At 43.3% G+C, this 23,674-nt stretch overlaps 2 protein-coding genes across 2 annotated transcripts in view; both read left to right on the top strand.

Annotated features, from left to right (window-relative positions):
* The window catches only part of LOC144458429 (uncharacterized), a 47,770-nt gene extending 41,369 nt beyond the window's left edge, over positions 1–6,401 (top strand). Inside the window, 7 exon segments of the mRNA XM_078160903.1 lie at positions 168–246; positions 390–618; positions 780–2,595; positions 3,426–3,599; positions 3,964–4,137; positions 5,319–5,365; positions 5,488–6,401. Of these exon segments, the coding sequence (XP_078017029.1) occupies positions 168–246; positions 390–618; positions 780–2,595; positions 3,426–3,599; positions 3,964–4,137; positions 5,319–5,365; positions 5,488–6,092 (3,124 nt within the window). The 3' untranslated portion in view covers positions 6,093–6,401.
* A 1,482-nt stretch (positions 6,402–7,883) lies between these two features.
* On the top strand, positions 7,884–23,674 carry LOC144458380 (NLR family CARD domain-containing protein 3-like). Its single transcript, XM_078160798.1, has 12 exons — positions 7,884–7,949; positions 10,073–10,806; positions 10,970–10,999; positions 11,495–11,626; positions 13,108–13,221; positions 13,478–13,556; positions 13,700–13,928; positions 14,090–15,893; positions 15,993–16,166; positions 18,047–18,220; positions 19,407–19,453; positions 19,576–23,674. The coding sequence occupies exons 3-12, from the start codon at positions 10,992–10,994 to the stop codon at positions 20,124–20,126; spliced, it is 3,312 nt and encodes a 1,103-aa protein (XP_078016924.1). The 5' UTR covers positions 7,884–7,949; positions 10,073–10,806; positions 10,970–10,991; the 3' UTR covers positions 20,127–23,674.

Here is a 23,674-nt window from a genome sequence, read left to right as displayed (position 1 = left end):
GGTGTCCATCATTTACAGTGTTGTTTACATCTGGTTTTCATTCTGATCAATCATGACAGAACACGTCTTTAACTAACTGGTCTGTGTGTGTTTTTGTAAATGATATAAGTTCTACAGTCTCCTGGTGCAAACATCATGTGAGCTCACTGTTGATGATTCCTCCACAGAGTGGACCAGGAGAGCTCAGAGGTTCCCAGTGGTCAGTCTGCCCAGCAGCATCAAACACACCTGGACTCCATATTTATGGTCTGTACATGTACAACAACTACTTTGACATCTATTCTGTTCACAATCATCTCCATGCTGCACTTTTTACACCAGTGGATTGTCAGTGTGTCCAACATGGATCTGATGTTTGAGTGTGTCATTCATATAATATTCTGTTCCAGCTGCTGGAGGAGAACATCCTCACTTTTGTGAAGAACGAGCTGAAGAAGATCCAGAAGGTTCTGAGTTCAGATTACCCAGAATGCTTAGAGAGTCAGAGGGAGGATGAGGAGGTGTTGGATGGTGAGGATGAAGAGCAGAGGAGGAGCAGCAGAGAGGCATTTCTGAAGATCACACTGAACTTCCTGAGGAGAATGACGCAGGAGGAGCTGGCTGACTGTCTGCAGAGCGGTAAGAGGATTTCTATAAAGATTTAACATGATGGATAAATGGGACGTTTACTAATGTCTCAAGAGACGGACCAAAATATATTCATGTACTCATTCTTTGAGGAAATGACATGTTGAAATATTTTCTTTGTCTTACTGATCTTCTTTGTTGTGTTCATTCAGGAAGTTATTCTGCAGTCTGTCAGCGTAAACTGAAATCTAACCTGCAGAAGAAGTTCCAGTGTGTGTTTGAGGGGATCGCTAAAGCAGGAAACCCAACCCTTCTGAATCAGATCTACACAGAGCTCTACATCACAGAGGGAGGGACTGCAGAGGTCAATGATGAACATGAGGTCAGACAGATTGAAACAGCATCCAGGAAACCACACAGACCAGAAACAACCATCAGACAAGAAGACATCTTTAAAGCCTCACCTGGAAGAGAGGAACCAATCAGAACAGTGATGACAAAGGGAGTGGCTGGCATTGGGAAAACAGTCTTAACACAGAAGTTCACTCTGGACTGGGCTGAAGACAAAGCCAACCAGGACATACAGTTCACATTTCCATTCACTTTCAGAGAGCTAAATGTGCTGAAAGAGAAAAAGTACAGCTTGGTGGAACTTGTTCATCACTTCTTTATTGAAACCAAAGAAGCAGGAATCTGCAGGTTTGAAGAGTTCCAGGTTGTGTTCATCTTTGACGGTCTGGATGAGTGTCGACTTCCTCTGGACTTCCACAACAATGAGATCCTGACTGATGTTACAGAGTCCACCTCAGTGGATGTGCTGCTGACAAACCTCATCAGGGGGAAACTGCTTCCCTCTGCTCGCCTCTGGATAACCACACGACCTGCAGCAGCCAATCAGATCCCTCCTGACTGTGTTGACATGGTGACAGAGGTCAGAGGGTTCACTGACCCACAGAAGGAGGAGTACTTCAGGAAGAGATTCAGAGATGAGGAGCAGGCCAGCAGAATCATCTCCCACATCAAGACATCACCAAGCCTCCACATCATGTGCCACATCCCAGTCTTCTGCTGGATCACTGCTACAGTTCTGGAGGATGTGATGAAGACCAGAGAGGAAGGAGAGCTGCCCAAGACCTTGACTGAGATGTACATCCACTTCCTGGTGGTTCAGACCAAAGTGAAGAACATCAAGTATGATGGAGGAGCTGAGACAGATCATCACTGGAGTCCAGAGAGCAGGAAGATGATTGAGTCTCTGGGAAAACTGGCTTTTGATCAGCTGCAGAAAGGCAACCTGATCTTCTATGAATCAGACCTGACAGAGTGTGGCATCGATATCAGAGCAGCCTCAGTGTACTCAGGAGTGTTCACACAGATCTTTAAAGAGGAGAGAGGACTGTACCAGGACAAGGTGTTCTGCTTCGTCCATCTGAGTGTTCAGGAGTTTCTGGCTGCTCTTCATGTCCATCTGACCTTCATCAACTCTGGAGTCAATCTGATGGAAGAACAACAAACAACATCCCAAAGGTCTAAAGTAAAAAAAAAAAGAGTCAGAGACAAACAGAATCTGAAGTATCTCCACCAGAGTGCTGTGGACAAGGCCTTACAGAGTCCAAATGGACACCTGGACTTGTTCCTCCGCTTCCTCCTGGGTCTCTCACTGCAGACCAATCAGAAACACCTACAAGGTCTGCTGACACAGACAGGAAGTAGCTCACAGACCAATCAGGAAACAGTCCAGTACATCAAGAAGAAGATCAACCAGGATCTGTCTGCTGAGAGAAGCATCAATCTGTTCCACTGTCTGAATGAACTGAATGATCGTTCTCTAGTGGAGGAGATCCAACAGTCCCTGAGTTCAGGACGTCTCTCCACAGATGAACTGTCTCCTGCTCAGTGGTCAGCTCTGGTCTTCATCTTACTGTCATCAGAAGAAGATCTGGACGTGTTTGACCTGAAGAAATACTCTGCTTCAGAGGAGGCTCTTCTGAGGCTGCTGCCAGTGGTCAAAGCCTCCAACAAAGCTCTGTAAGTACAGAGACAGTTGGATTCATATATCATAACTTAAATGCTCTGTTGTCTTTTCAACAAATTGCTTGTTTTTCTCTATTGTTGTCTCTGTAGGCTGAGTGGTTGTAACCTCTCAAAAAGAAGCTGTGAAGCTCTGTCCTCAGTTCTCAGCTCCCAGTCCTCCAGTCTGAGACACCTGGACCTGAGTAACAACCACCTGAAGGATTCAGGAGTGAACCTTCTGTCTGATGGACTGAAGAGTTCACACTGTACACTGGAAACTCTCAGGTCAGATCAAGCTGCAGACCATCTGAAATGATTTCACATATTTCTCTAAACTCCATACAGTTTAAACATTCTCTCTCATGTCAGCATTTCTGAATCTGACAAATGTTCAATCAGGATTTGAAACTTCACAGTTCAGAAAGTCTTTTCTGGTTCAGTTCCACCTACTGAACAACATACAGATATGAACTCTGGCTGATATAAAAAAGACCATTATGCTTTCATATCATGTTATTTGGATTGACTCCTTATTTATGAGTTAATCATAATGAACTGTGAGGATTTTAATCTGTGCTCAGAAGAGATTATACTGTAGATCACCAAATTTAGTGGGTCCTCACTTGTTACCATCTGGATGAAGTTGATATTTCAGTTTTACTGAACAAATGTAAAGTGTTCTTCTTGACTCAGTGTTATAATGCAGGTCTGTTAGTTTCCTGTTAGCTGAAGTACTAACTGAGATCTTTGTTCCTTTAGATTTGACTTTAGTCCAGACTCATTAATCAAAGAGGATTACATTTGAACACAGATATTTTCCTTCTTGTTGATTGTTGTCTCTGTAGGCTGAGTGGTTGTAACCTCTCAGAGAGAAGCTGTGAAGCTCTGTCCTCAGTTCTCAGCTCCCAGTCCTCCAGTCTGAGACACCTGGACCTGAGTAACAACCACCTGAAGGATTCAGGAGTGAAGCTTCTGTCTGATGGACTGAAGAGTTCACACTGTACACTGGAAACTCTCAGGTCAGGATTCATCAACATGTTCAACTGATGGCCACTTAAATCCTGATTTACATTAGCTGATAAACTCATAACCATCACAGGATTGTCTCTGCTGATATGATTTCAAACCAGTTGTGTTTTGTGTTTCAGTCTCTTTCCATCAACATGTTTTATCTTGTTTTTTTCTCTGTTGTTGGAACTTGAAATATCAGAGAGGAATCAGTAATGTTGTCAGATAGTTGGTGGACATTAGTGGGTGTTTGGTTGGGACTAGAAAAAAGTCAGTAATAATGTTGATGTAACCCCACAGTAGGCGACAGTATGGCAGTACTGTGGTACCCACCCTCACATTATGTGACATGTGTGTTGTTTTGTGTGTTTGCAGTGTGTCAGGCTGTCTGATCACAGAGGAAGGCTGTGCTTCTCTGGCCTCAGCTCTGAGCTCCAACCCCTCCCATCTGAGAGAGCTGGACCTGAGCTACAATCATCCAGGAGACTCAGGGGTGAAGCTGCTGTCGGCTGGACTGAAGGATCCACACTGGAGACTGGACACTCTCAGGTATGAAGAGGCCTGCTGCAGCCACACACACTCAGTCTGATAGAGGAGGTAGAGCTGGAAACTTTGTCTCTGTCACACTGTCAGCCTGGCTCATATGACCCTGACACACCAAGCTGACCTCAAACAACCACAGCTGATAAACACTGACTCATCAAACTGTTTGTGTCTCACATCAGACCATCAATACAGACACAAGTAGTCAGGGAACAGTAGCCAGGATGGGCCAAAACAGGGAGGGAAGGTGATGAAATGTTTCTGGAGCCTTGTCTTGTTTCAACATTGGATAATAGGACAGTGGTGTATCCTGACACGTTGGAGGTTCATGGTGGGTTGACGTGTGTCAGTGTGGTCATGCTGCAGGTTTGTGGGCTCATATGAAACAATAGTGGGGGATGTTTTGATCTTCATCATCTGCCACCAGTGGGCGTCATCATAATGGGAATGTTTCCTGATTTAAGAGGAGTTTAGCTTCACCTGGATTTGGTTTGTTTTGCACTGACAGAGAGTTCCCTGGCTGATAAGAGTCGACTTGTAGTGGGACTCACCACAGAAACTAAAGGTGACAGTCAGCCACAGACGCTCAATGAAGAACTAACAGCTGATTGTGGACGTGGTGTGTCAGAGACCAAAGAGCTTTATTTAGAACTGGACCAACATTATGGGGAAACAGGCAGTGCACTGTGGCTGCAGATGGACTTTGACTGTCATATTTGATATTCAGATTACAGATGATAAAAACCAGTGCTGACTGTTGCTAGGAGACAGGATGTGAACAGCAACCCTAACCCATCCAACCATCCACCCCGACCTCCTCCATCAGAGGTTGTGTCTCCTTTACTTGTGACAGACAACAGTCATTATGACACAAACAAAGGAGGTCACTCATCAGGAGTAAAACAGGTGGTTTCAAAGCTCCAATAATCAATACTTGTATATTGACAATGGATCAGCTGACTGTAATGGTCAAGTGTTGTGTGGTGGTGATGAACCCACAGTAAACTGTTGAAACACCACCTGCTCAGGTACACTGAACTAAAACAATATCAGCTGATTAATAATAAGTGATGACCATGTCAGTCCATGTGGAGACAATAACAAAGCTGTGTGTATGAGAGTGATGTAATGTCCATGTTTCCATGGTGAAAGAGGAAGTGCTGCTCTGACCCCCCTCCTCCTTTCAGGGTGGAGCCTGCTGGAGTCCGATGGTTGACACCAGGTCTGAGGAAGTGTAAGTGTGTTTTTCATTTCATCTTCAAACTGTGACATCACTCATTCAAATCTCTGATGTCATCATCAGAGTGATGACAGATGAATAACTGCAGCTGTATTGTGTCTTCTTCTCTCCATCAGATTCCTGTGAACTCACAATCGACACAAACACAGTACACAGAGAGATCAAACTGTCTGACAACAACAGGAAGGTGACACATGTGGAGAAGGATCAGTCATATCCTGATCATCCAGACAGATTTGACTACTGGACTCAGCTGCTGTGTAGAACTGGTCTGACTGGTCGCTGTTACTGGGAGGTGGAGTGGAGAGGATGGGTTTATATATCAGTGAGTTACAGAGGAATCAGGAGGAGAGGAGGCAGAGAGGACTGTTTGTTTGGAAGGAATGATCAGTCCTGGAGTCTGATCTGCTATGATGGTCGTTTTTACTCTGTCAGGCACAATAACAGAGGAACATCCATCACCTCCTCCTCCTCCTCCTCCTCCTCCTCCTCTGTCTCTGGTAGAGTAGCAGTGTATGTGGACTGTCCTGCTGGCACTCTGTCCTTCTTCACAGTCTCCTCTGACACACTGATCCACCTCCACACCTTCAACACCACATTCACTGAACCTCTTTATCCTGGGTTTAGGCTCTGGTCACCTGGTTCCTCAGTGTCTCTGTGTTCTCTGCAGGAGGGAGAGTCTCCTCCTGTTAGAGAAACTTTGTCACTGCTGAACAGATAGTTCAGTGTGTACAGGATCACACACAGCTGATGGTAGTTCAGAGAATGTGTGTAGGATGTGAGTTTGTCCTGAGGGTGGCGCTAAAGAAAACACTCTGGACTCCACAGATGATTCGTTTTCTGCTCGACTGTTTTTATTGATGATGTTTGTGTAAACTTTTAATTTCTCTTCATTCTCCCTCCAAAGTTTTCCTCCAGTGGTCAGAGTGAGTAACTGCAGCTCTCTCCATACAACACTGTTCATATTCATACACACAACTGCATACTGGCATTTCCTGTGAATCCTTTCAGAATAAAGTGTTCGACTTCCTGTCTGTTCCAGTGAGTCATTTACTCTACTATATTTATCACATACTGGAACTTTACTGCAGTATTTCCATGTTGTGCTATTTGATACTTGTACTGCACTACATCTCAGAGGAACATGTGGTACTTTTACTGCACTACATTTATCTGACAGCTTCAGTCACTTTCCAGATGGAAGTTGAGGGAGCTGTTAATCAAGCTGGGCACTAACAAGGCAACAGAAGTGAACTCACCTGTGTGGGTGGACTACAGGTGTGCAGGGCCTTTAAGATTTCACACTCTTTATGAACTATGATGCATTACTGCTGATTCAACTAGCAAACAGTAGAAGAAGTAGTTAGCGTTAGCTCCATCTGCAGCAGCTACAACATTCAGATATAACTTTATCAGTAAGCAAAAGTCAATCATATCTAATAACAGAACAGGGAGTACTTTTACTCTTCGTACTTGTGATAATACAACAGTACTTTGTTCAAACTCTCAGGTAAAGGTACTTTGACTGAAGTAAAACTCCTAAATACTTGGTGTTCTTCAGGAAGTTGTTTTCCAGCAGGAAGACATCTCCAGTTTTTCATGTGACAGCAGGAACCTTCATGAATGATAACTGACCCTCTGTGTTTCTCCTACACACTGATGAGCTGTTTTATACACTGATAGATGTGTGAAGCAGCGACTGTTGTGACTCTAAAGTCCAGAGGCCGTTTGTTTCCTCTGGATCATTCCAATGTGTCGGCAGGATCTTGACAGCCAGCTCTCAGCTGATGGAAGTGGCTGCCTCCTTTTCTCCCACTATTTACACTGGTGGTGTTGATGTGCACGTCTTCACCCTCACATGACTGATGCAACATGTGTAATGAAGTCATTACCAACAGTCAGCAGACAGTAAGAATGGAAACAGATTCTTAGATGGAGCTCTGCTTGTTTTCTAACAGAACTTTGTGCACTTCCTGTTCACACTGAAGGAGTCTCTCCTCAAACACAAGTTCAACATCATGTGGCTTTAAAAGCAACATCTCCTACGTAGGAGATAATATCTCAGTGCTGAAGTGGGTGTGCATAAGGTTAGGAGATAGTGAACACATGTTAGGAGACATGATCTGGTATGTAGAAGATAATATGTCCTCAGTCAGGATAATGTCTTGTGTGTAGGAGATCATATCTTGTAGTGAGCAGATGAACTTTTGGCCAACATCAGCCTCAAAATAAATAAAACAATCCTCAGCTTGCCTCTCAGTCAGAATACTAACACCTAACATCTGGCTTTAATCTGTGTGAACTAACTGACAGATGGACTGTAAGAGACATTTGGGCAGCTGTGTATTAATATGTCTCATTGACTATATGAAGATTCTGCTGCTGTCCATTCATATTGGAGCTGCTGTATATTTGGGCCGAGGGCGCCACCTGCAGTGTGGAGGCGGCACTGGGTGGATGTGAAGAATGAGACTGACGTGAGAGCAGCTGTTTGTCACCGCCCCTTCCTTCCTGTTGGCACTTTAGTTTCACTTTGTGTGCTGGTCGTCGTGTCGCAGCTTCTTGTCTCCATCTAAAGGTTTGTAAGCTTTGACACTTTTCACTGTGTGACTCTTGAATGACTCTTTGTTAGTTCACTTCCTGTAGAAACTTGTTAAAGTGGAGTTCAGTTTCCACCATGAGAGGAGGATCAGTGAGGACCGGACAGACACGTCCCTCCAAACCCTCTGAAGAAGAACACAAACTCTTCAGTCCGGACTTTAACACTCTTCACTTCTTACTCTCTGTTTGTCACCAACTGTTTAGACTCTAAAAGAAAAGTTACAGGTCCACTCATGCGCACGGGGACGGCGCGCGCAGGTCGTAGTCAGTTACTTTCGGTTCAGTGCGTCGGGGTCGGGAGCGCGCAAATCACACTTTGGGTTCATTTGCTCTTTTACGCACCTGTAGCGCACTTGGGCGCGTGCTGGAATCAGAGAGGTTATATCATAGAGGCTGAGACGATCATGGCCAATCACATGCAGTCTTTCATCCCCTTTACACGCAGAGCTCTCCGCGTCATGACGCACGGACACTTGGGATCCTTTTTGTTCAGAGGAAACTTTGGGTGCGCTCCGAATCACATCCTTTCTACTTTTAGTAGATCCTGCAGCTGCCCTTAAAAGTACCTCCTGTTCCATGCAGTCTGCACACAATCAGGACAGACTACTGTCTCATAACAGGACGCCCTGAACTTTGACCCTCCTGCTTCTATACCCGTTACCATGGAGACAAAGCTAACGCCTCTATCATCCACAGCTACAGAGCCAGAAGACACAAATTCATGGTGTGAATAGCCTTCTAATTTTCTGAGGAGAAGATGTTTTTGATGTGTTGTTTGGTTTCATTTTCAAATCTACCAAATGAGCGTCTCCAGTTGTTGTACTTAGATTTGTGGATATGATAATGAGGAAACAAACAGGGAGTGCTGCACTGGGTTAAGGCTCTATGTAGTTAGCTGTAAAACATCAGGTGCTCTTGGAGGACGGGGCAAATAGTCACATACAGATAAAAAACAAGGACTGTCCAGCTCACTCAGTGTAAAAGTCCATGGTACAGGCAGGCAGTCCAAAAATGCATATTTTTCATTTCCTGTCACTTAATGTGCAGGTTTGTCACAATATAGAACAATTCTTACTTCATCTCACTGTTGTTTCTTTTTATTTGGCATTGAACCTGTTGTCTTGTTACTGGATAGGTAAATTACTCATAGTATACACTACATTTACTTCATTTACATTTGCACTTTTTTAACTACAGTCAGAGAGGCTGGGATGCATCTCTGGACTGCCTTTCAACTTGACAAGATAATGATCAGCTGGGTAATATCTGTGTGTCATTTTAAAGGACACTTCCCTTACAGCTGTAAAGCTGTCATGTGTCTGCGGCTCAGTCGATGTGACGTATCATCCGCTGTGCAGAGGATTGTGGGTCAGAATGAACAGAAAAGCGTGCTGGATTGTAAACTGTAAAACACGACAGGATGTAGTAGAACATCCTGGTATTCTTGGCATACTGCATTTGACATACTGTGTATTGGGACACACTAAATCTTTTCCTGGCGTACTAAACAGTATGGTAGGATGAGGACTGGAATGCACAGTTTGTTGTCTGCAGAGTTTCACATGTGAACACAAACATCCTGCACTGATCACATGACCACTCTTTTTAACTTCCACTCACTTTTCTGGAGCCGTTGAACATCCGACAGTCTCCATGTTTCCTGTGTGTGATAGTGCTCCATTCAATCAGTCACCACAATCATCCTCTCAGTAACATCTGCAGTGAAATCCAGCGCAGAGCCACGAATCCACCCACAGTAGAATTTAATATGTGATCTAGTTTTTATCATGTTGGTGTTTCTGACTTTATTTTAAAGTTGAGTTCAGTTTTAAAAGAATTAATTTCCCTCTTTAATCTTCATGTTGAGACAGAAACGTGATCCTGGTGATGATCCATCAGGACATGAAAGTTTTTACTGGTCGATGACATTTAGAGAGAAACTGGTTTTATGTTTGTAAGTGAGCGTCTGCATAAAGAAGGTGTTCAAAGCACATCAGCCATATTCAATCAGCACAGAAATAATGATGGCTGTTATTATTTTGGGCGAACTGAGTGTGTCAGCTCAAAGTGACATGCTGCAGTTTCCCTTTGTGCCACCAGAGGGCCACAGATCCACCAACAGCCTGACTGAGAGGAGACATTAGTGGTGGACGTCACGTGACTCAGAGTCCATCAGTGATAATCAGGAGGTTGAGTCCAGGAGAAATGATGTAAAGGATGAATGAGTGATGACGTGCTGATCAATGATTGGACTGATGCTCTCAGTGTTTCCTCTACAGATGAAGGTAGAAAGTCTCTGGGAGCTGATGGGATTGATTTTGGATGATGTGACGAGCACATTGGAACATTTGAAATGTTGAAGAGCTTTTCAGAGTCGCTCAAACACAAGTGAAAAGTGAGGTCATCCCCAAAGACAGACAAAGACAAAGCAACATGAAGTGTGTCCCTGTGGTGTAGAAGAGGACACATTATGAACTCTAACAGAGGCTGAGAAAACCTTCTTCTTCCTTCACATCATTTCACTCACTGTTGTTCTCTCTCTCATGGAGTCTCTGTCCATAAATGTGCTGCCATGTGTGAATGAAGCTGTAAGAAACATCAGCGTAAACGTCTCCTCTGTCTCAATGAGCAAATATCACTTTAACAAATCCATGACGGCAGCAGTGTCACATATTTCCTGTCTGAAGAGGGCTTAAAAGAGCCAGTCTGCCTCCAGTCTGAGTCCTGATGGAGCACATGGTCCCACTCAGATCAACAGAAAACTCTTTGTGTCCACAGACCTGGTCCAGACAGCAGAGAGCTGCAGAGTGATGAAGTCCATGAGAAGAAACTGAGTAAGTGGACCTTTGATTGATTCCAGTCTCTAATGTGTCTCTGTTGGTTCATGTGTTCACCTCCTGTCTTTGATCCAGACTCCACAGCACAAAGTTTATCTGACAACAAACACTTTAATGATGAACCTGTCTGTCTGTCTGTCTGCCTGTCTGTCTTCATCAGGAGGCTGCAGGTTATCACCAACATGAAAAGGTATCACACTCAACACTTGACATCACATTTGATCCTGTTTCACCTTCAACATGTTCATCAACTCTTTAACTGAATATCTTTTTTTTTCATTTGTACATCAAACTGTTTTCGGAGAATATCATCTGCAGATTCATTGACAATGAATTAATCATGTGTTGCAGCATAAAGACAAGTATACATGTATCTCTGTGTCAGACATTAGCTTCCTTGGTGCAGTGTGCACCTCACTGATTAAATGTTATCAGTTCAAATCCCAGCTGTGACAGAAAATACAGTGTTGACTTCCCCTTATGTGACACATAACTCCATCTTGTTAAACCATAATCTTCAGCTGTCAGCACTCACACACATTTTCTTCAGTAAATTCAGTTCTAGTTAAACGTTGCTGTGTTGATCCTTTTCCTGTTGATAGCTGATAGTTTCTCCAGCAGCTGCTGAGGCTGAAGACTAAAAACTGAATTTCCCTCCCTGCTGGTCTTCCTCTCTGTGTGCTAGGATCCATCAGAGACCAGACTCACCTGGACCTGGACCTGGACCTGACCCTGACCCCAGCTGTGTGTCCCCCAAGTCTGACCCGTCAGATGAACATGGCATCAATGTTAAAGGACGAAAACTCTCTGCTGCACAGTAAGCTGACATTAAATGTCAAATGAAGCTGACAGCTTCCCAGTATAACTGGTCTCCTACTGCTGATATTTAAGTTCTCCATAAAGAAAAGTGGGCAGTGGAGGCTGCTGATATTTTGTCCTGTTGGGTGAAAAGGACCATAGAGTCAAACTAAAACTACATGTCAGGTCATCAGTCACTTCCTGGATAAAACATGAAGAGATTCTATGATCTGATATGTGTCCAAACTACAGTCATCACAGTCTGTATGAATACAGGCAATCAGTGAGGGACAGAGGACATTACAGTCCACAGTGACTGACAACAGGTTCAATCAAACTGAACAGCATCAGGTCGATGTCATCAGAAAATAAAAGTGCATCCCTCTCAAATAAACAACTGAACATGTGTCAGAGAGCTGCAGTTCAAGTGATGAAGGTTTTTATTTTAACAGCATTGAGATGTTTGTAAGAACTTGTCAGGTGTGTGAAGATGTAGAGTGAAAGATGGTTTTCAGATTGAGGTGGAAGATGTTCAGTGACTAAATTAGGGTTGATGAAAGACAGGAAGTACCCCTCTGGACCTAACCCTAACTCTGCAGAGCACTGGGGACTAGTTGAGGAGGTCTCCTCAGGTGTGCTGTGGCCTAAACCAAACCTCAGTTTGAAGTGATGTGGCAGGTCAACAGTGTAAAGTCTGAACACATCTGACTAACAACACACTGCTTTAACAATCACACACCAAATACAAACAAGTGTCACATCAGCTGTGATTCTAGTTGTTCAGTTATTGTATCCCATTGTAATGTTGGTTAAATAAGCATTATAAACAAGACGTGTTTCATGCTTTAACTGTATTAAAATAACTTTCACTGCCAAATAAAACCAGTGAAATCAGAGACAGAAATCTTACATCTGGTTTTCATGACAATAAAATATGGTAGAACACAACTTCTTTAACGAACTGGTGTGTGTGTGTAATTCATAACTTAAAGCAGTCTCCTGGTGCAAACACAATGTGAGCTAATTCTTTCACAGAGTCAACCAGGGGAGGCCAAAGTTTCAGATCGCTGCAGATTTTTGGGGACTGGCAGACAACTGGGGACTAGCTGAAGTCCTCTGGGCAGTAGTTTTACATTTTTTAAGGACTACATGCAGCGGTGCGGCAAGTAGTTTCAAAAAATTATGGATCAGATGCAGATGCTTGAGGACTCACTAAACTGGTCTGGAAACAAATTACAATGGTTGCTAGCTGCAGAGTTTTAGGGACTACCTGTAAGGGTATGGGGAGAAGTTTCATAAGGCTATGGATCAGATGCAGAGGTCTGGGGGGGTAAAACTTCCAAAATTCCAAGTATCACATCAGATTGTAGTGATCAGTGCCTTTAAACACACACGCCGCTGCCTCACACACATCCACCAGTCAGGTCAAAGAATATCTATGCTGTGTTTTATGCTGAATAGAAATCTTGTATGTTCAGTAAATGTCAGTGTTTCTATCAGTTTCCAGCAGCAGAGAGAAAAGTCCCCTGTACCCAGCTGTGTGTCCATGAAGAGTGATCAGTCAAGAGAGTTTTGGGTTACCTTCAAAGATGGACGTCCTTCTTCTGACCTGCTGTAAGTGAATAAAACTGTTGAATGAAACAGATGAACTAACTGTTGTGATCCTCAGTCATGAGACACAGAATCAGGTGTCCATCATTTACAGTGTCCATCATTTACAGTGTTGTTTCCATCTGGTTTTCATTCTGATCAATCATGACAGAACACGTCTTTAACTAACTGGTCTGTGTGTGTTTTTGTAAATGATATAAGTTCTACAGTCTCCTGGTGCAAACATCATGTGAGCTCACTGTTGATGATTCCTCCACAGAGTGGACCAGGAGAGCTCAGAGGTTCCCAGTGGTCAGTCTGCCCAGCAGCATCAAACACACCTGGACTCCATATTTATGGTCTGTACATGTACAACAACTACTTTGACATCTATTCTGTTCACAATCATCTCCATGCTGCACTTTTTACACCAGTGGATTGTCAGTGTGTCCAACATGGATCTGATGTTTGAGTGTGTCATTCATATAATATTCTGTTCCAGCTGCTGGAGGAGAACATCCTCACTTTTGTGAAGAACGAGCTGAAGAAGATCCAGAAGGTTCTGAGTTCAGATTACCCAGAATGCTTAGAGAGTCAGAGGGAGGATGAGGAGGTGTTGGATGGTGAGGATGAAGAGCAGAGGAGGAGCAGCAGAGAGGCATTTCTGAACATCACACTGAACTTCCTGAGGAGAATGAAGCAGGAGGAGCTGGCTGACTGTCTGCAGAGCAGTAAGAGGATTTCTATAAAGATTTAACATGATGGATAAATGGGACGTTTACTAATGTCTCAAGAGACGGACCAAAATATATTCATATACTCATTCTTTGAGGAAATGACATGTTGAAATATTTTCTTTGTCTTACTGATCTTCTTTGTTGTGTTCATTCAGGAAGTTATTCTGCAGTCTGTCAGCGTAAACTGAAATCTAACCTGCAGAAGAAGTTCCAGTGTGTGTTTGAGGGGATCGCTAAAGCAGGAAACCCAACCCTTCTGAATCAGATCTACACAGAGCTCTACATCACAGAGGGAGGGACTGCAGAGGTCAATGATGAACATGAGGTCAGACAGATTGAAACAGCATCCAGGAAACCAGACAGACCAGAAACAACCATCAGACAAGAAGACATCTTTAAAGCCTCACCTGGAAGAGATGAACCAATCAGAACAGTGATGACAAAGGGAGTGGCTGGCATTGGGAAAACAGTCTTAACACAGAAGTTCACTCTGGACTGGGCTGAAGACAAAGCCAACCAGGACATACAGTTCACATTTCCATTCACTTTCAGAGAGCTGAATGTGCTGAAAGAGAAAAAGTACAGCTTGGTGGAACTTGTTCATCACTTCTTTACTGAAACCAAAGAAGCAGGAATCTGCAGGTTTGAAGAGTTCCAGGTTGTGTTCATCTTTGACGGTCTGGATGAGTGTCGACTTCCTCTGGACTTCCACAACAATGAGATCCTGACTGATGTTACAGAGTCCACCTCAGTGGATGTGCTGCTGACAAACCTCATCAGGGGGAAACTGCTTCCCTCTGCTCGCCTCTGGATAACCACACGACCTGCAGCAGCCAATCAGATCCCTCTTGACTGTGTTGACATGGTGACAGAGGTCAGAGGGTTCACTGACCCACAGAAGGAGGAGTACTTCAGGAAGAGATTCAGAAAGAAGAGGCAGGCCAGCAGAATCATCTCCCACATCAAGACATCACGAAGCCTCCACATCATGTGCCACATCCCAGTCTTCTGCTGGATCACTGCTACAGTTCTGGAGGATGTGATGAAGACCAGAGAGGAAGGAGAGCTGCCCAAGACCCTGACTGAGATGTACATCCACTTCCTGGTGGTTCAGACCAAAGTGAAGAACATCAAGTATGATGGAGGAGCTGAGACAGATCATCACTGGAGTCCAGAGAGCAGGAAGATGATTGAGTCTCTGGGAAAACTGGCTTTTGATCAGCTGCAGAAAGGCAACCTGATCTTCTATGAATCAGACCTGACAGAGTGTGGCATCGATATCAGAGCAGCCTCAGTGTACTCAGGAGTGTTCACACAGATCTTTAAAGAGGAGAGAGGACTGTACCAGGACAAGGTGTTCTGCTTCGTCCATCTGAGTGTTCAGGAGTTTCTGGCTGCTCTTCATGTCCATCTGACCTTCATCAACTCTGGAGTCTATCTGATGGAAGAACAACAAACAGCATCCCAGAGGTCTGAAGTATTCAGAGACAAACAGAATCTGAAGTATCTCCACCAGAGTGCTGTGGACAAGGCCTTACAGAGTCCACATGGACACCTGGACTTGTTCCTCCGCTTCCTCCTGGGTCTCTCACTGCAGACCAATCAGAGACACCTAAGAGGTCTGCTGAGACAGACAGGAAGTAGCTCACAGACCAATCAGGAAACAGTCCAGTACATCAAGAAGAAGATCAACCAGGATCTGTCTGCAGAGAGAAGCATCAATCTGTTCCACTGTCTGAATGAACTGAATGATCGTTCTCTAGTGGAGGAGATCCAACAGTCCCTGAGTTCAGGACGTCTCTCCACAGATAAACTGTCTCCTGCTCAGTGGTCAGCTCTGGTCTTCATCTTACTGTCATCAGAAGAAGATCTGGACGTGTTTGACCTGAAGAAATACTCTGCTTCAGAGGAGGCTCTTCTGAGGCTGCTGCCAGTGGTCAAAGCCTCCAACAAAGCTCTGTAAGTACAGAGACAGTTGGATTCATATATCATAACTTAAATGCTCTGTTGTCTTTTCAACTTACTATCATTTTTTTCTTCATGATGTCGTCTCTTCAGACTGAGTGACTGTGACCTCTCAGAGAGAAGCTGTGAAGCTCTGTCCTCAGTTCTCAGCTCCCAGTCCTCCAGTCTGAGACACCTGGACCTGAGTAACAACCACCTGAAGGATTCAGCAGTGAAGCTTCTGTCTGATGGACTGAAGAGTTCACACTGTACACTGGAAACTCTCAGGTCAGATCAAGCTGCAGACCATCTGAAATGATTTCACATATTTCTCTAAACTCCTGTGACAGCCCTCTTACCTCCCAGCTTGGGCTGTCTTTCCCTTTAAGGAGGAAAGCAGGAAGGGCGTCACTGATTGACTCATACCAGGTGTGCTGCTGCTCCTCAGCTGTGTCTGCTGGAGTCTGTCTTTATCAACCTGGGCATATGATGTCTGGATTAAGTTGTTCTCTTTTGTGTTCATTTTCTTTGTTCATTACACTTCACCTTCTCCTCACTCAAACAACACGCAACACACTACTGAAGTTACTGATTTACATATTTCATATTGCATACCTGCCAACACTGAGCTGTTTAAAAAAGAGGGAGATTTTCTGGGGTAACAGTTGTCAAAATAAAAAATCACGGATCTCACCTTTCACGAGCTGTGTAGTCTTGGTTCTCCCTAACGCATATTTCCGAGCAATTGCAGAATCAGGAAACATGTCTGCAACAGTTTTGCTGAAGTCATCGCATAATGAAAATGAGATGTTGTTCATTGTGACCAGCATTGCCATTTGTACCTCTGCCTTCGTAACTTTATCAGCCTCCACCACACCTCTCAGCAAGAACGATGTTAGCAGTTCCTCTCTGTGCCTCCACTGCCTGTGTGTGTTTGCTGCGGTTAGCGTGTTTGCTAATGTCGTTTTTCCCGCCATGTTCCACACTAAAGTTGGTTCGACATAGCTTGCAAAACGCGTGGTAGGCTACTTGCTGACGTGGCTAGCGACTAGAAAAGGGAAGGTCTGGCACAAAGCAGGCTGAAATTTCGACGCATACTTCTTCTTTTTGGGAGCCGTTACATTTATTTTCAGTTTGTAATGTTCTGCCTCGAGCTTGGGCATGGATGTGAGCTTGAACGTACGCAGTCACGCACAGCACGCACAGCACGTTGGGCGGGGCCGTTTGGGTTGGGTTGCCAGGTACTGCGACACATGAAACACCAGTTTGACTCTTATCACTATGAAATCGGGAGAATAGTGGGATAAATTACCAATCGGAAGCAGGGCAGGAGAAAGGGTTAAAAATAGGAAGACTCCCACGTAAATCGGGAGTGTTGGCAGGTATTGCATTGGTTAAATTTTCATTTTTGTTAAATATAGGGCTGGGCTATAATATCAATTTGTAAAATCCGAGATCGATCTTTTTATAGCCTATACATTCTTTCCCACGGAAGTGTGAAGCTTTATCCCTGTTAATCTCGCTGGTAGTAAACCAGCCGCAGCTTTAAGTTATGAACGACCGTAATATTGAGACGCTCAGACGTCACCGGCTCTTTTATTGGTTAGCTTACTTTTTTACATTTGGGTGTAATTTATTATCATGCTGCAATGTCTCCTCCTGCTGTCTGTGCGTCCCGGCTGCTGCGCCACTTTTACACACACACACAGACACACAAACACGGAGTGAAAACACTGCGGTGGAGACAGAGAGGTGAAGATAACGTGAGCTGATGCTTGTTACTGTGAGTGCAGTAAAACCTCATCAAGGAAAACGTTAATACTTTATCAATACACCTGATCAGCAACTTGTAAACATGTAGAGAAGTGATATTTCCATCGGCTCTGTCCGCAGTCTCTCATCCACCGCTGGTAATATTATGTTGTAAAAAAGCACAGAGGCTTTAGAGCTGATAGACAATTGTTACTAACAAGCTGAAACAACAACAGCTGTTTATGTTAAACGGTTTAGCTCAGTGTGTCTCGTATCTTAAAACTTAGTGGTGGTCATGTGACCTGCAGGCAGCGAGTCAGCAGAGGGAGGACCAGAGAGGACAGGAGGACTGATACTGACTGATGGCTGTGTTCTTTGTTCTTTCTAAACTTGATTGTTGATTGTTGTCTCTGTAGGCTGAGTGACTGTGACCTCTCAGAGAGAAGCTGTGAAGCTCTGTCCTCAGTTCTCAGCTCCCAGTCCTCCAGTCTGAGACACCTGGACCTGAGTAACAACCACCTGAAGGATTCAGCAGTGAAGCTTCTGTCTGATGGACTGAAGAGTTCACACTGTACACTGGAAACTCTCAGGTCAGGATTCATCAACATGTTCAACTGATGGCCACTTAAATCCTGATTTACATTAGTTGATAAACTCATAACCATCACAGGATTGTCTCTGCTGATATGATTTCAAACCAGTTGTGTTTTGTGTTTCAGTCTCTTTCCATCAACATGTTTTATCTTGTTTTTTTCTCTGTTGTTGGAACTTGAAATATCAGAGAGGAATCAGTAATGTTGTCAGATACTTGGTGGACATTAGTGGGTGTTTGGTTGGGACTAGAAAAAAGTCAGTAATAATGTTGATGTAACCCCACAGTAGGCGACAGTATGGCAGTACTGTGGTACCCACCCTCACATTATGTGACATGTGTGTCAGTGTGGTCATGCTGCAGGTTTGTGGGCTCATATGAAACTATAGTGGGGGATGTTTTGGTCTTCATCATCTGCCACCAGTGGGTGTCATCATAATGGGAATGTTTCCTGATTTAAAAGGAGTTTAGCTTCACCTGGATTTGGTTTGTTTTGCACTGACAGAGAGTTCCCTGGCTGATAAGAGTTGACTTGTAGTGGGACTCACCACAGAAACTAAAGGTGACAGTCAGCCACAGACGCTCAATGAAGAACTAACAGCTGATTGTGGACGTGGTGTGTCAGAGACCAAAGAGCTTTATTTAGAACTGGACCAACATTATGGGGAAACAGGCAGTGCACTGTGGCTGCAGATGGACTTTTACTGGAATATTTTATATCCAGATTACAGATGATAAAAACCAGTGCTGACTGTTGCTAGGAGACAGGATGTGAACAGCAACCCTAACCCATCCAACCATCCACCCCGACCTCCTCCATCAGAGGTTGTGTCTCCTTTACTTGTGACAGACAACAGTCATTATGACACAAACAAAGGAGGTCACTCATCAGGAGTAAAACAGGTGGTTTCAAAGCTCCAATAATCAATACTTGTATATTGACAATGGATCAGCTGACTGTAATGGTCAAGTGTTGTGTGGTGGTGATGAACCCACAGTAAACTGTTGAAACACCACCTGCTCAGGTACACTGAACTAAAACAATATCAGCTGATTAATAATAAGTGATGAACATGTCAGTCCATGTGGAGACAATAACAAAGCTGTGTGTATGAGAGTGATGTAATGTCCATGTTTCCATGGTGAAAGAGGAAGTGCTGCTCTGACCCCCCTCCTCCTTTCAGGGTGGAGCCTGCTGGAGTCCGATGGTTGACACCAGGTCTGAGGAAGTGTAAGTGTGTTTTTCATTTCATCTTCAAACTGTGACATCACTCATTCAAATCTCTGATGTCATCATCAGAGTGATGACAGATGAATAACTGCAGCTGTATTGTGTCTTCTTCTCTCCATCAGATTCCTGTGAACTCACAATCGACACAAACACAGTACACAGAGAGATCAAACTGTCTGACAAAAACAGGAAGGTGACACATGTAGAGAAGGATCAGTCATATCCTGATCATCCAGACAGATTTGACTACTGGACTCAGCTGCTGTGTAGAACTGGTCTGACTGGTCGCTGTTACTGGGAGGTGGAGTGGAGAGGATGGGTTGATATATCAGTGAGTTACAGAGGAATCAGGAGGAGAGGAGGCAGTGATGACTGTGTGTTTGGAAGGAATGATCAGTCCTGGAGTCTGATCTGCTCTGATGGTCGTTACTATGTCAGGCACAATAACAGAGACACCTCCTCCTCCTCCTCCTCCTCCTCCTCCTCCTCCTCCTCCTCCTCTGGTAGAGTAGCAGTGTATGTGGACTGTCCTGCTGGCACTCTGTCCTTCTTCACAGTCTCCTCTGACACACTGATCCACCTCCACACCTTCAACACCACATTCACTGAACCTCTTTATCCTGGGTTTAGGCTCTGGTCACCTGGTTCCTCAGTGTCTCTGTGTTCTCTGTAGGAGGGAGAGTCTCCTCCTGTTAGAGAAACTTTCTCACTGCTGAACAGATAGTTCAGTCTGTACAGGACTTGTTGAGAACAAAATGATGTAACAACAGTCAGTGGGAACCAAAATCATCAACCCACTGAGGGCTGGATTCAAAATCACACCAAAAATCCAAATAAAAAACTGAAATCACATCTGATCCAACTCATCCACTTTGGACACATGAGGCTCGGCATTGTCCTGCACCAGGAGGAACCCAGGGCCCACAGAGGAGAAGGAGACAACAGAACACTGAATGATCACTGAATGTGACATGTTCTGCTGTACCTCAAAGAGAATATTATTTTCATCATTATTATTACTTTCATTTATACAATATAAACTGACATAAGGAAATAAGAAAAAAAAAGTAAATGACAAAAATTGATTTTGTACTTGAAAATGACTCTTTCAACTAGTGTTGTTTTTGGCGGCCTGTTTTAATTTTAGTTTTAGTCTAGTCTTTGTGTCAAACTGTCATTTTAGTTTTTATTAGTTTTCGTCACGTTCATACTCTTTTTTGTCCAGTCGAGTTTCAGTCAACTAAAAGTCTGAGCATTTTAGTCTTATTTTAGTCAGAATAATCCATGACATTTTCGTCTTGTCATGCAGTAATGCAGTTCTATTATACCCAGTCAATATAGTATAAGTACCTAGTATAGTACAGTATAGTATAGTATTAGAGCTAAATATATATTTATTTATACAACAGTTCCGACCGAGTAATTTGATTGGACGAGAGGCATTCCGTGAGTGCTGATATAGATTTATTTCATCACCTTTTGTTAACATTTCCTTACTCAGCATTGTTGTTTAAGCTGTTGTTGAACTGTTGTATAAAAGCAATATCACATGAGAGCGAGTGATGTTGTACTGTATATCGTCACGGCTGTAACCCGTCTGCGCAGTGCGACGCACAGCCTAGGAAACAGAAATACTGCAAAATAATAATAATAACACGACTAAACATTATAACGTTATTTCGTCTCGTCTTGTTTTGGTCAGCGAAAATGAAGAGACATTTTAGCAGAGGTTTTATTTTGTAAAACACATTTAGTCTCGTTTTTATTCGTCAACAACATTGCATTATATATTTAATCATAGTTATCGTCACATGACCACCATTTACGTTGCGTCTCGTCTTGTTTTCGTCATGTGATAAAGGTTCGCTGACGACAATATTTAGTCATACTTTTCGGTGACGAAAGCAACACTACTTTCAACAAATTGCATTTTTCTCAGCTTTTTGTCCCAAATGTTTTTTCTCTTTAATGAAAATGCACTAATTCAAGTGTTGATAAAAAAGAAATGCAATAAGATAGAACAATATGTTTTTCAGTTTTACAAACAGAAGGTCTCTTCTTCAGTTTGATGTATATACTGTTGACATATTCATAGAACAAATTATTCTGTGGGTCTTGAAAGATGAGTGAATATGATCAAAAATGCTGCGGTGGCTGGAAACTTAAAAATAATACTCTGGTGGGGAAAGTGTTCAGATGAAGACACAGCGATGCACAGGACGCCCATCCACAACAAGGAACTTTGACTACATTTGTGAACCTGTGCTTCTGTACACAGAAAATGAAAGCAGAGAATTTAAGGGATATATTTCCAACAAGTAAAACTCATTTTACAATAAGTTAATAATACTTGCGTTTTTTTGGGATGTTGTGTGTGATATTTTGAAATAAAATGGCAACAAGCCCCAGAGTCTTATTTTGCTACTTTCCCCTTTGTGTCAGGACACTTCCTGCCAAATGTCATACTTGTATGACTATTTATGTCGTCATAGTGCCCTAATATTTGCATTTACATCATTTCACCAGAAGCATGTCCCAAAAAGGGGTTTTAGGCCCCCTGAGACCAAACGGCCCCAAACTGGGGGTGCTGGTTATCAACTTATGATGGCCCAGGGTATATACAGGCTAACGGGAAGTAATGATGAAACAAAGGTGGCAGAAAACATCATGAGGGCTGGACCTGGCTCCTGGCCTAATACATATTTAGAAGTCAACAAACTATCGTACTCAATTCAACCTGAACAACAAAGGTTGAAACATTTAGAAAGGTTGCCAAAATCAAACAGACACACCAACATGATATTTCAATGCAACAGGCAGCAATTCAGGCTGTGAGACAGCACCAATGAATATTCAACTGTCAAGTCAATCAAACTCCCCTTGTTAACCCTGTTATATTGGCAAAGCGCCCTCTAGTGGTGGAATCCACCATGACTTGGCACACACCTGTAGCGCAGCCACCTTCAAAAACACACTCTAAATGAACCCAGAATCAATGAAACAATGAATCTCCCGAAAGGAGCAAACCACCAACAGGGAAACTAAAAACATGCAGACACTCATATCACTTATTCCTACAATTATACAAAGGAGATTTGGGGAGAAATTGCTTTTACAATCAGCATTAAAAACGGCAACACAGCACACATTGTACATAAATAGCAAAATGCAGTGAAAGACACATTTCACTTCAACCAAACTGTGACAGAGGAATAATCATTCTGCACTTACTTTATCATGGACGCACATGAAGACAAATAAAGTCCACACATTGATGAGACAGAGTGCAGTTAGGAGTCCAGAAATACCTGTGCGTCTTCCTACTAGAAAAAGTCCCACAATGCTCTGTGGCTATGACGTCATATTTCTGGGCCTTTTTTATACCTTCATTCCCTGTTTGCATTTTATATCTTCCTCCTCTCTTTTGTCTGCAAACAGGAACCAGCGTCCAAACATGCACAGCTCTGCCTTTATTTGCTTTAAACACAACATACTGTGAGTTGTTCTGACACACTGTAGTGTGACTTTTTAACAGGTGTTTCAACATGGTTTATTATGAACTTGTTGTAACATTATTTTGAGTCTTTCTGACACACTATACTGTGACTCTGTGACTTGTGTGGACGTCACATTTTAGCACTTATTTAATGTTTCACTGAGCACTTTTCAATCTGCACAGTGAAGGATTGCTCCCCCCTGATCTTCATCAAATTATTTCCAAATTATATGAATTGAGTGGGAGGAACCACCTACACAAAGGGTCCTGACTTTTTGATTTCAATTCCTAACACTGAACGATCACTGAAGGTGGCAACGTGTTCTGCTATACCTCAAACAGAATATTATTTTCATTATTATTAGTATTTTAATTTATACAAACTGACATAAGGAATCTTTATTTGTCATCTTTTCTATTGTCCAATGGGATGATTTGAGAGGCGGGCCTTCTGTGGTGGTCACAACAACAAGTTTACAGTTGGTAAACAATGGAGGAGAAACTGGTGGTAGTGGTTGCTGGATACCCAGAGCTATACGGCCTGATGATAGACAGCAGGTTGTCAAACTGCCCCTGAGTCATCCTAAAATCTGCCTGTAAACGTCCATGATGGAGGAGAAGCTCCTGGACCAACTGGTGGTACTCCCCATGATCCAGCCTCTTTTTTAGGGTCTCATGTACCCACACAGATCTCTGTTTATCTGCTGACAGCCTCTCACCCTCAA

Source organism: Epinephelus lanceolatus, chromosome 17 (assembly GCF_041903045.1).
Source record: "Epinephelus lanceolatus isolate andai-2023 chromosome 17, ASM4190304v1, whole genome shotgun sequence".
NCBI classification, from domain to species: domain Eukaryota; kingdom Metazoa; phylum Chordata; class Actinopteri; order Perciformes; family Serranidae; genus Epinephelus; species Epinephelus lanceolatus.
This window is presented reverse-complemented; position numbering and strand designations above follow the sequence as displayed.

Excerpts from the sequence above, each read along its gene's own strand:
- LOC144458380 (XM_078160798.1), top strand. Across the intron at positions 11,627-13,107 it reads CGAAAACTCTCTGCTGCACA|TTTCCAGCAGCAGAGAGAAA; the intron begins GTAAGCTGACAT and ends TGTTTCTATCAG. Across the intron at positions 13,929-14,089 it reads GGCTGACTGTCTGCAGAGCA|GAAGTTATTCTGCAGTCTGT; the intron begins GTAAGAGGATTT and ends GTGTTCATTCAG.